A 13406-nucleotide genomic window follows, 5' to 3' on the forward strand; every position below is an offset into this window, starting at 1 on the left:
GCTATTAACCTGACTTTTAATTAATAAATTGGTGTAAGAAGTAGCTCAAATGAAAAGCTAAAATCCTCCCAAATGATGTTCAATGCACTGAAATAAATTAGTTTCACTAAAAAAAGATTTATTATTTAAACAAGCAGAAAGGTCAAATTTTGGCAAGACAAAGGTTTGTCGCCTAAACAGAAATTGAACAATTTACTGCAAATACTAAAATATGTCAGCAAATTAAATAGTGGTGCTGTGAGATTCAAATCTAATATCTTGTATGACTTCCATGAGCTTGAGGACTGCATCCATGCTTTTTGGCAAGGATTCATACAATGTATTGATGAAGTCATCAGGATAGCTAGAAAGCAGTCTTGCATGCCTCCCAGAGTTCATCAATACTTTGTTTGGTCTTCCATGCTTCCTTTTCATCCTACCCACATATGCTCAATGATGTTCATGTCTGGTGACTGGGCCGCCCAATCCTGGAGCTCTTGATCTTCTTCGCCTTGAGGAACTTGGAAGTGGAGATGGAAGTATGTGATGCACCATCCTGCTGCAAATTTGGCCTCTTTTATGGTTGGGAATATAAGAGGTAGCTAAGATTTCTTGGTATTTGAGACTATTGATTTGCCTTCCACCCTGCAGATCTCTCGCACACCCCATACTATGTAACCCAGACCATGATTTTTCCGCCACCAAACTTCACTGTTTTCTGGGTGAATCTTGGATCCATGCGGGCTCCAGTAGGTCTCCTGCAATATTTGTGGTGACTCTGGTGTAATTCAACAGATTCATCTGAAAATCCACTTTCTTCCACTTCTCCAGCGTCCATCCTTTTAGCAGGCTGTGGGCCTTGGCAAATGCCACACGGTTTTTCAATTGTCTTTGTTTAGTGCTGGCTTCTGGGCACTGATTCGACCATGGAGGCCATTTTGAGACAAATCCGACAAACCGTTCTGGTTGACACAGACTTCAGGGGACCAGGTCTGGGGGAGCTCTGCTGCAGTGGAAATGGGCTGGCCTTGGATTTTCAAGCCAACAAATGGTCCTCTCGAGCAGTTGTCTTGCGGGGTCTCTTGACCTGGGCTTGTCAAAACATCTCCAGTGTCTTCAAATGTTTTTTAATCCTCTGTACTTGACACTGAGACACATGAAGGTGTCTGCACAATCAGCAGTGGATCGGGTCTTCAGCCTCTTGATAATCAAAACTTTAGTCTCGGGTGAATCTTAGGCATGTTTGCAGTGTCTAGTTACAGTTGATGTGAATGCTATGTGACTGGGGTTGTTTTTATACACACCTGAGACCTAATTGATCCATTATTAGTCACAGTGAAGCTCATATGACAAGGCGACAACACTTATGTCTTTGCAAAAATTGACTAATGGGCTTTCCAAGCTGTGAATATTAGAAACTTTTTGACAGTTTCGTTTTGCACTGAAACATTATTACAAGGCTGTTGGGATTAAATGAGCCATTTCTTGTAAATAAAGCTTGATTAGAAATATATTTCAGCGGCACTTCAAGCGACAAGACTTTTGTCAGGGACTGTAGAATATGTAGTAAGTTTCGCTTACTGTTCGTAAACACACAATGTTCATGGTTGGCCCCTCCTTCCCCGCTCAGATCCAGAAAGAGAGCAAAGATGCAGCAGTGGTCGAGCCAGCTAGAGAGTGAATGCAGAGAAGGAGCCTGTAGAAAGCAGTGAATCAGAGTAATAAAACAATATTTCCGGATAGTTTCACAGCGGTTATGTTCTAAAGCAATAAGAAACACATAACTAATAAAAGCAGCGGTTGCACAAACTGCACGCTGAAACGCTGTTATTGGCTGGGAGTTACACACCCACTTGGGGCACGAAGGCTCTTTGTTGACGCCCATAAACATCCCACACAATGAAAAATAAAAAAACAAAAACACACAGGCAGAGGTCAGGGTCTCTGCAGATACAGACACCTCCATCGGGATCTGTGTTTAGTTTGCATGTTGCATTGCTATAAAGACGACATGCATGCTAGCTAACTCTTGCCATTGCCCTTGATATTGGTTCTGTCTGTATATATACAGCATACATATATTAGGAGTTATTAGGATTCATCTTCTGGGGTACCGTGAATATCTGTACCAAATTTTATGGCAATCCATCCTGTAGTTGTTGAAATATTTCAGCACTCTGAACCAAAGTGATGAACCAATCAGCCAACCAACTGACATTGCGATCCATAAAGCCATGCCACTAGCATGGCTAGCAAAGATTTTAATATATTTCTTTTCTTTTTAGGATTAAGTTTCTCTATTTGTAATAATCCAGATTGGTTGCAATTATAAATGTTAGTGAGCCATTAGTGAAGTGATTTTACAACAATTCTTAAAGCTAGCAGCAAGTAAATGATAATAAACTGGTAATAAATGGGTTTTTTGTCCTCATTCTCTGCGGAGCTTTTCCAAAAAGGCAAGTGGTTAAATGGTCCACTGGAGAAATCTTCCTAATAAATTTAAGAGTTAAGTAAAAAGACAAGGCAAGTGTGTCGCAGGAGAAGGATATAAACCAGCCAAACGCAATTTTACAACCTGGCAATTAAGTTGTTCTTCTTAATGGTTTATAACTTATACATTAAGCTATTAAAGTTACAACTTCTAATCTTTTATAAAGGGTGCCTTCTGAGAGTGGCACCACATTAATAAATCTAAATGCACATACGTGTGTTCTGCCATGTATCCAGATGGCCTGTGTTTCCCTATGGACGATCCTTTTAAGTTAATGAGCATTGCATATGAAACTGCTGCCCCATGCTGGCCTTAGCACCGCCGGCCTAGGGAGGAGGATGATGCCAAAAAGATCAGGGTGATGTGATCTGATTTGATTTATAATGTGTGCCTGACCTTTACTACCTGTGTTGGCACTCGAGGAGAGAAAGTTTGATACGGGAAGAGCATGAGATATAGGGAGGAGGTAGTGGTTGTTGACGGGGAAGGAAGAACGAGACCTTGAGGCAATTAGAGAGAGAGGACACGCAATATTTTCAGTTGTTTACACTTTAAGCTCCAATCGGCAGTGTCTTAACCTCTCTCATTGCACTGTTCAACTGTGCTTTTTTTCACTTAGGCATAAAGCCATTTTTTTCACCTCATCTCTAATTTCACTTGTTTCTTGCCCTTTCCTTTTTCTCTCCTCTACCTATCCCTAACTGGATTTCCATATCTATCACCTTATATCACCTTGTCTGTCCCTCTGCCTCTCCATCTCTCTGACTGTGTTAATTGTTAAGTATATTTGTAGTTTATCTGTTGGCTGAGATTCAGGTTTCTGACTGAGAGACTAAAGCTTTGAGGGCAGTCATATGTGGAGAGGTGTAGAAACAGAGAGGGAGGGCACGGAGAAAAAGCAGTTTCGTAGAGAACGGGGAGTGTATGTGCACAGGAGAGGAGTGAGGCAAGGAAGATATGAGAGAAATTATACGGAATGAAGATTGGAAATTACACTATATAACAGAATAGGGATGGACAGAGAGAAGGAGGAGTGGAGGAAAGAGAAAAATATTTGGGCCAGAGATGGGGAAAATGGCTGTAGAGGAAAATGAGAGATGGTAGAGGGAAAGGTTGAGTGTGAGCGTAACAGAGGGACAGAGGAGAGGATGTTTGCCCTGTGTTTCATCACTGATGTTGAATAATGGCCCAAACGTGGAAATACTCCCATCTCATTCATCACTCACACCTTGACCCTGCCCCGATCCTTGTCTTACTATGTGTGCGTGTGTCTGTGTGTCAGGGTGAAATAAGCTGCTGTTATTTATACAGATAGAACAGGATTAAAACGAACCCCCCCAAGATTGAGAAAATGAAGAAGGGAGCTGCTGTGTGTGTGTTTATCTGTGCGTATTAATTGTGTTGTGTTCCAGTCCAGACAGGATGCAAGCGGATTGTGAAACTCAGAAGTCAGTTCCCACGGTGAGATGGGGGTTCCCATGGCAACCACAGCAAAGGGAGGACACTGGATTACCCTCACTCATTCCTCTCTTTTTCCTCTCTCTTTCCCCTCTCTTGCTCTTTCTCTCTTGGTCTCAAGGGTGATAAAGGATTGTACTCTCATTAATTTTTCTGCCCTCTCGAGAGCAAAGTGTCCGGGAAGGGGACTCTGTGTGTGTGCATGTGTGTGTGTGTCTATGTGTATGTGTCCATGTGCATCCTCCAGGCTTTGTTATATATGCGTCATTGGCTTTTGAATACGTTCCTGTCATCCACTCAGCAGTTTTCACATTTGCGCTCAGATTTGAGTGTGTATGTGTGTGCATCTCTGTGTTTCTATAAAGCCAACACAATCTTTCCTTTAACGTTCTACTTCAGACTATTTCTCTCTTTAAACCTCTCTGCTTTCCACTTCTGAGCCGTGCTCTATCTTCCAGTTTGACAGCTAGGAAGTTACACAGATGCACAACCACACACCATATGCAAGTTTAAACTTAAACTGACTTCAAATGTCTTACCAACTGTTTCATGGTAGCCGTTTATCCTTTGTAGTTGCGAGTATAAAACATGTCAAAATGCACTGTCAGAAGTTGTGCTTGTAAATGAAAGTTGATACATTTAAGCTTATTACAGCAAGTTTCCACCCTTGTAAAAGTAGTTTTTTTTGGTTCATTCAGCTACATTCCGCTCTGTCCATACAAATTAGATTTTTCCATCTGTGAAGCGCACATTCACCCCTTGGATTGTGTGTGTATGCTTAGAGATATTTTGTCAGTCTAGTTTAGTAAATTCTGTTCCTTGCAATATAGACATGGCTAAACCTTTAACGTCTACCAGTCAGTTTCCTCAGGGTTTCCTCTGGGTTTTTACAGACATTACCATTGGCTAGACACAGATGGGTGGTAAATCAAAGAAAAAAATCGGAATATTTGAACAGAGAAACAAAATGAATGCAGATGATTCCACACAGGGCACGAGAGGTCACTGAATGGTTTGATGAGAATGAAAATGATGTGAATCAAATCTCAATGGGAAATGTGGACGTGACAAGTTAGACAGTGCTCTCCAATATCTTTTGAAAGAGTTGTGTTCATCAGTCCAATAGTAGAGTTCCCAAGACTTGTAGAAGCTATGACAAAGAGCGCTGAAGCTGTTCTGGCGGCTTGTGGTAGCCCAACACCTAAAACACTTTTTGTTGGGTTTTCCTTTATGTTGTAAAGACGATAGAGTTTGGATTGGGAGAGTTTATATGGGACGATATGCTTTTGTCATTTGAATCTTTCACAATACATGGGTGCATGGGATTTGATTTGTATTGCAATTTTCACTTATTGCGCTTTGTTTTGTTTTCTAAAATGAATGCACATCAGTCAGTCAGTCTGAAATGTATAAAGAAGTACATAACGTGTGTTTTCTGCATTTTCTGCTTTCGAATATGATGTAGTTGCTTTGGGAAAAAGTATTACTTTTTTTTTTTTTTTTTTAATCCCACAAAAAGATACATATGGTTATTGATTCCCATCCCTAGTTGTCACCCATGCGTAATTCAATTATTTGAATCTTAATGGCAAAATGAGTAGGATTTTCCTTAAAGATGTAGACTCATACAAAAATAATGTCTCTCAATCATCAATTATGACCCACTAGAAGTGTGTGGCCTGTGTTTGCAGAAACCCTGCTCTCTGCCTGTATTTTGTTATCATTTTTGCTGTGTTAGGGACATTTCTGGGCATCACCCTCTGTAAAAACATAGCGACTAGGTGCCAGATCGTAAGCACGCATCCAAGAAGAAGCTACGAAAATGGCCGACAGCGTCGAAAAAACGCAAATATATCTAGGGGAAATGCCAAGAAAACAAAGCTTGTTCCGAAACTACAATCTGGTGATGATATAGCTTGGATTAGGATTTACTGCTTACCAACATCTTGACAGGTACCAAAGCCAGATAATTCTAATGTGGGCTAAAGGGAGGACACCAGGATGGAACTGAAGTGAAAAGGGCAAGAAGCAATCTACTTGGCTTGTCATGATTGGCTGAGACGACTGTCAATCAACCCTAATTAGCTACATCTGCAATCACAGCTTCAGGAGATGTTCTTATATTGATTCTTGTTGTTGTTAATGTTCAAACTCTTCGGTGGTGTTGCTCCTTAACCTTGTGTCACATGGTTTGAGCGTGTGAGCATATTGGCCATCCTGCTAAACTGTGTAACTCTAGGGATGTTCCAGCCCTGTGGCCACACACCTTTCCTGCTGCAGGTAAAGCACACACACACACACACACACACACACACACACGCACACACACACACACACACACACACACACACACACACACACCACACACACACACACAGAATCTGAAATTACAAACTAATTATGTTATGACTTTATTATCAAGGGACTAAAAAGTTTTTGCTTTAATTTCCCCCCCACTTAATCAGTTTACACTAATCCTGTGTGTGTGTGTGTGTGTGTGTGTGTGTGTGTGTGTGTGTGTGTGTGTGCGTGTGTTTGTGTATGCGTGTGTGTGCGCATAGGCTCTGGATGATGGGATCTTTGCATTTTTTGCCGGGGAAATGGTGGTGAAGATGGTGGCTCTCGGGGTCATAGGTCAGAGCGGTTATCTAGGCGACACATGGAACAGATTGGACTTCTTCATTGTTATAGTTGGGTAAGTGTTTGACAGTTGCACACAGCCACTTGCACACGTACACACGCAAATCTGACATTAAATATGAGCCAAAATTGTGTGTGTATGTGTGTGTTTTGTGTGAAGCTTAGACACTTGTTTAATGCCAGTTAAATGTCAAACGTGTGTGTGCGCGTGCTTAGACGAACCGGCGGACGTTTGTGTGTGCGTGGCATCTCCGCAGAATGACAATAGCATCATTACATTGGGCCCTGAGAGACATACGCCTCGGTGATTGGTAGTTAAAAGGCTATGTATCCCAGAGACAGTGCACTGCGTTCTGCTGGATTCCCTGTAGGCGTTCAGGGTTTGCCAAGGTCAGGCTGATCAAGATGCCAGTGACACAGAGGTGGCTTTCCCTCTCCGCAGAATGCTGGAGTACTCGCTTGATGGACACAACGTCAGCCTATCAGCTATCAGGACCGTCCGGGTTCTCCGCCCCCTGCGAGCCATCAACAGAGTTCCCAGTGAGTTTTTCTCCTTTTTACTCTAAGATCCACTGCACTCAGAGAGGATTCTGACCGATTTTCTTTTGGCTCTGTGCTCAAGTACATTGGATTTTAAATGAACCAGTGGCTGTGAGGTTAAAGACCTCACAGCCACCCAAATTGGGTGAATCGTATAGGACTCTCCTGACTTTAGAATAATGCAGCAGGTCAAAGGCTGCAAAGAAAGAAGAAAGAAGGCAATTACGAAGGTTTTTATGATCAAAACATATAAAGTTCTTGACTGTTTGACTTGCTAAAGACCAGATTAAAGGCAAAAAGCTCTCAAAACAAGCAAGAAGTGAAGATGACTGCAGTACAGGCTTGGCAGAGCCTCAACAGGAAAGATACCAAGTGTTTCCACAAGTCAGTAGGTCACTTCAGAAAGCCACTAACTTAATAATAAATAGGATGACTGTGCAAGACTTCTTTTAGTTTCCTTCCAACCAACTTCCTGTCCCCTGTGATTAGTGTACAATGTATAAAAAGGGATGCCGATACCTATGTTATTCAGCTGACATGGGAACACCCTCAGCTGAAATTCAGCAATCACATTCATAGCAAAGGCAATAAAAAAAATGTGTCCTTGTACTCTGGCTGCACTGTTTACTCCACTTCATTTCATCGCCATTAACAGCTGCAGCTTTCCTTTTGATGGACGCATGTTTAAACAAATCAGGACACAGTGGACAAAGTCATGGTAATCATTTGGATTCTCGCGTTGTTCTTGGCCAGCCAACTTAGTTTTTTTTGTTTTGACTACACTCTGTAATTTTGGCACAAGTGTGTTTGAAGTAGCCAAGTCCTGAGGCAGTGAAGAGAAGGAATTTGTATCTTCAGCAGAGTGTAGGGGAGGCCAATTAGTATTTTTAGTGTTTGAACCCTATTTATTTGCCATTCAATTAATTGCACTGCTCCAGTTTTTGAGCAGAATACATTGAGAGAGTTCTCCTGTCTGGCCTATACTTCCTATAACTGCCAATTTAAAGTTACATGCAGATATTTGCTAGTATGTGCGCAGTTGCCTATGGTGTTTGTGCTGTATGTGTGTGTGTTGGCAGGTATGCGTATCCTGGTGACCCTCCTCCTAGACACACTTCCCATGCTGGGCAATGTGCTGGCACTGTGCTTCTTCGTCTTCTTCATCTTTGGCATCGTTGGCGTGCAGCTGTGGGCGGGGCTACTGAGGAACCGCTGTTTCATGGGAGAGGATGTCAAGATGTGAGTTACCATAGTAACTTGCAGATGTCACAAAGGATGCCCTGGCCTCATTACTATTCTTTATTTAAACAGTAGTTACAATCATTAATGTTTGCTCACAATTGGCTCAATCAATTATGATAAGCTACTTTCACTCAGCTATTATTTCTAAGAGGGGATCAATATCACTGATAGTCTGATCTTGTTTGTTGTCTAATCAGCTCTGTCTGGGAAGAAGTAAATGTGTTTCCTGCTGGAACCTCCAGCGTTAGAGATCACAAATCAAGGGATTAAGAGGGCTAAGTGAAATTTGTGTGTCGCAATTTAGGGACTCTCTGTGGCTGTTTCAACATGCACCCTCAGTTTCACTTTCACTCCAGTTCTCTCCCTCATGTAAGGTAAATGTACTTTTATTGTCACATACACATACATGTAGCGAATTTGGTTTTCTGCATTTAACCCATCCCTCAAGGGAGCAGTGGGCAGCCATTTACAGCCCCCCGGGGACCAACTCCAGATCTGAGCCAGTGCCTTGATCAAAGGCACTGACTCGTGAAACTAGTACATGTTATTTAAAAATGTTATGGTGGGGGAAACACCACCCAAACATGGGGAGAAAATCCAAACTCCACACAAAAAGGCCCGGAACGAACCCGCTGTGAGGGCACAGTGCTAACCATTGGGCCACCATTGGGCCTGTCATGCTCGATCGCTGTCAAACTGATGGCGTTACACCATCGCTCTCACTCTCGCTCTCACTCTCGCTCCTGCTCACATGTTCACAAACAAGACCAGATAATATCACATAACATCAGATAACTTCATGTTCCCCACCTGACCTTACATCTACTCAACCATCCCACTCAGATAACAATTCCTGACAGTGGTGCATGCAGATGTGGGGGTGCATCCGAACAGCTGTTGTATTATTTAACTGTTTTGGAGTAGTCGGATACAATTATTGACTTATAGTGAATGTACAGTTGCTAATGTAACTTTATACTATACTATAATAAATAATAGCTAATTCTTATGATAATAATAATAACATATTATATACTGTATGTAATATATATTGCATTATAATAAATAATATTGAAATAGCTGAAAACAAATCTGCACCACCATAAGTAGATAGAAAAAAAATATACCCCCAGTACAATAAAATAAGATTAAACACAAAAAATAAATAAATAAAACACAGGAAACAGAGTGGAACAGTAAACAGGATACAACTTCGGGCCGACAATAATTAAAGGCTTTTTTTAATAGAAAGGTTTTAAGAAGGGATTGTCATTTAAGAATGAGCAGAATGGACTACTCAGTTACACAGCATTGTGACAAAACAAAAGTATCAGCTTTTGTTTTTGTCACAAAAGCTGATGTTTTTGAAATGATGCTACATAACTATTTTATATCACAAAGGCAGGAGTCTGGGATTGACTTTCTAACATACTACAGCTGTATCAGGAAAGGCAATATCACGTAGCACAATCTTGTGTCAAACTAGTCAAGATTCCACTTCCACCTCCGTTTGCTGAGGTCCTGCGGGAAATTCCGCCGGATGTCTGTTAGCTTCTGCTTTCATTTTGTTGGAATTCTTAAGTCTGTTTGATTTCTGAGGACTATGGTTACCTGGTCCTCAGATCCCTGCAGGGTAAATCCAGACAGCTAGCTAGACTATCTGTCCAATCTGAGTTTTCTGTTGCACGACTAAAACAACTTTTGAACGTCCACCTGTTCCACCAAAATAAGTTCCTTTACCGAGGCTATTTTGCAGCGGTACCATGGCTATATCCAATTGTAATTGGTTTAAAGAAATGCCAATAAACCAGAGCAGGTTTTTTTGATCCTATCCTGGAATGCTGTGTGGACTAGCCAGACCCTCCTTCGCAGCGCTGTGGAGGAAGGTCTGGCAATACGAGACTAGTGTCACATTAGCATGCTGTCAAAGTAGCCTTTACATTTTACAAAACTAATCCTTCTCTAGATTTTATTTTCAGTTAGCAATTTGGATTTTTCTCTGCTTCATAAACAGCAATATGACTTTCTTAATAAGAAGGAAGGGAGCAGTGCTCCTCTGTGACCCTTCTCTACACCACAGATGATTGATTGCTTATCTCGCCACTGCACCCTCTCTTTTTTCCCCTTCATCTGTATTTCTCTTTCTGTTTCCTCATTTCCTCCTGAAGCACTCTTGTGTATTATAGACTGTCTGTTTTTTTCAGAAAACAGACCTTTTGTTTGTTTTCCAAAAAATCTTTACAAGTTGTTAAAAAGCTTTACATGATTTTATCCAGAAACATGTTGTCCTATTTTAGGCCTCATTTTGTTTTGTTTTGGCAGTTTAAAGCATAAGACCAGTGATATTCTATGTGTTTCCTATTGGACAAAAACAGCAATGAATTGATTCGACTAACAAGTATTATCTGTCTTATTTCTCTGTGCTATAGAGCTCAATTGTCCAACAAACTATTAAAAACACATCAGTAAGCCACAGCGTTACACTGGGTGTCATGTCCCTTCCTTTTAATGAACATCGACATTATAGTTAATTAGTTAATCTCACATTCACGGACGGTCCTGTTGTTGTGATTACCCACTAGCTCACCAAATGTCTATTAATCCATGGCTGAGTAAACTGAAAACGACAGTATCCAGCTGTTAATGCAAAAATACAACTATATATATATTTCTGTGACCCACTTTTAAAGATTAACATTAAGGATCAAATGGGCTTGGGGCTGAGTGCCACAGACTGGAAAAAGAAGTTGCAAAATTTTGAGAAACAGACTTAAGCATTGTTGGTTTTGGTCTTTTCGGAGGATTTGCTGACAGTCAGGAAACATACAGTCAGTGGTGAAAGAAGTATTCAGATCCTTTACTTTAAGTAAAAGTACTAATACAACATTGTAAAAGTACTTTGTTACAAGTAAAAATCCTGCAAAAATATCTGTTACTCAAGTAAACGTATGTTACTTAAGTAAATCTTACTTAATTGAAAGTAAAAGAATATGTTACTAAAGTAAAAGTATGTAAGTATCATCAGAAACATTTAATAAAGTATTAAAAGTAAAAGTACTCAATGCAGAAAAATCCTCACGTTTTATAAAATGGAAACGGAAAAATGTGTTTAATGGTCTGATCGTTTCAGCATGACTTGTAGGCCGTTATATTGTGGGGAAGTTAAATTTATAATACTGCTGTCAAACAATTAAAATATTTAATTGCAATTATTCACATTTATGTCATAGTTAACTCGCAATTAATCTCAATTAATCACACATTTTTGTCTATTCTGATTGTCCCTTGTTTTCTTTTTGTCCAATTATTTTTTTCTCATTTTAATGCTCTTATCAACATGGAAAAGTGGATCGGCTCGCATTGTGCAAATGTTTTTTTTTTTTATAACAACATTGGCATATAGCCTGCAATAGTGTTCACACGTAACATTCTCACTTGGAGCAAATAATCTCTCACACAATGTAGCACTGTCCATCAATAACAAGGTGAAAAAAATACAGGGTGAAAAAAATACTTTGACGAAGGTGGGGGGGAGGGGGGGAGGGGGGGATTGGCATCAGCTGTGTGCTTGTTTTGTTTACAAAAATGGAGTGGAGTCAAAAATGCAATATTTCTTTCTGGAATGTAGCAGCACTGCATAAAGTGGTGTTTGGTTCCTGTGTTACATTTAAATACTGTATATTAGTTAATAATACAATTTTTTTTTGTATACATGAATAAATAATAATATAAAATGTTTGTTCTCTTCTCCAGGAGATATAACGTCTCCTTCCTGAATGGCTACTATCGGCCAGGTCCCACCGATGACCACCCCTTCATCTGCTCAATGGAACGGGAGAACGGGATGCTTCGATGCTCTGATGTGCCTCGCCGCCGTGTGGGCAGGACTTCCTGCTTCCTGAGTGCTGAGGAGGCCCTTTCAGAGATGGGAGCGGATGAACCGGTGTCATGTGTAAACTGGTACCAGTATTACAACGAGTGTCGAGCCGGGGAAGTAAACCCACACAAAGGAGCAATTAACTTTGATAACATTGGATATGCATGGATTGCCATTTTTCAGGTAAATGTTTGAAGTATTTATATAAAGGGATACATCTTTAATCAATAAATGATGATGCACACTGCGTGCCACACATTACTGTGATTACTGTGGGTGTGTGCTTTTATACAGGTAATTACTCTAGAAGGTTGGGTAGACATCATGTACTACGTCATGGATGCACATTCCTTCTACAACTTCATCTACTTCATCTTCCTTATTATAGTAAGTGCACAAACACTCACTCACACACACACACACACACATACACACACACACACACACACACACACACACACACACGCGCACACACACACACACAGCTAGACAACATACAAAATGTGTACCATGTGTTACAACAGTGTGTAATATGTGCCTTGTCATGATCAGGTGGGCTCCTTCTTCATGATCAACCTGTGCCTGGTTGTCATAGCAACCCAATTTTCTGAAACGAAGCAGAGAGAACACGCCTTAATGAAGTCAGAGCAGTGCGCCCGGCAGCTCCACCAATCAGCTTCCACGCTGGCCAGTGACAGCCAACCAGGAAGCTGCTACGAGGAGATCATTCGCTACCTGGCGCACCTGGGCCGCAAGGCGTGGCGACGAGTCTTCCGCTGCTATGGTCAGGCACGCACACACTTTCACTGCATGTGCGTGTGCCAGAAAGACAGAGGAGGCGGAGCTGCCAGAGGGAGCGGAGTTGGGGAAATGAACGGACTTGCCCACCGGCACTCAGGACACGTTCCAAATGACCTGTCGCACCTTCACCAGCTTTATCATCACCATCACCATCATCAGTGTCATCTGCAGCCTCAGCAGCCTCAGTCTGAGCCTGCTGTCATAAATGGAGGGAATGGTCTTAATTATCCCTTCATATCACCCCTTCTCAGTCACATGGATGTAAAGGACCAGGACCAGAAAAGGCTGGTTGCCACGGAGAACGTCAATCGACTGCCGCAGCCGGTGGTGGAGCATGGTGAGAACAAAGGGGTGTGTGCGTGTGTGTGTGTGTGTGTG

The 13406-nt window shown here is 41.3% G+C and overlaps 1 protein-coding gene across 1 annotated transcript in view; it reads left to right on the forward strand.

The window, feature by feature from the left end:
* The window catches only part of LOC116694559 (voltage-dependent T-type calcium channel subunit alpha-1I), a gene marked incomplete at its 5' end in the record, with an annotated part of 43695 nt that overhangs the window by 6564 nt on the left and 23725 nt on the right, over positions 1-13406 (forward strand). The window contains 7 exon segments of the mRNA XM_032524329.1: positions 6115-6208; positions 6490-6623; positions 7011-7108; positions 8188-8347; positions 12104-12410; positions 12522-12614; positions 12780-13365. Coding sequence (XP_032380220.1) covers positions 6115-6208; positions 6490-6623; positions 7011-7108; positions 8188-8347; positions 12104-12410; positions 12522-12614; positions 12780-13365 — 1472 coding nt within the window.

The sequence above is a fragment of the Etheostoma spectabile genome, chromosome 2, assembly GCF_008692095.1.
Source record: "Etheostoma spectabile isolate EspeVRDwgs_2016 chromosome 2, UIUC_Espe_1.0, whole genome shotgun sequence".
NCBI classification, from domain to species: Eukaryota; Metazoa; Chordata; class Actinopteri; order Perciformes; family Percidae; genus Etheostoma; species Etheostoma spectabile.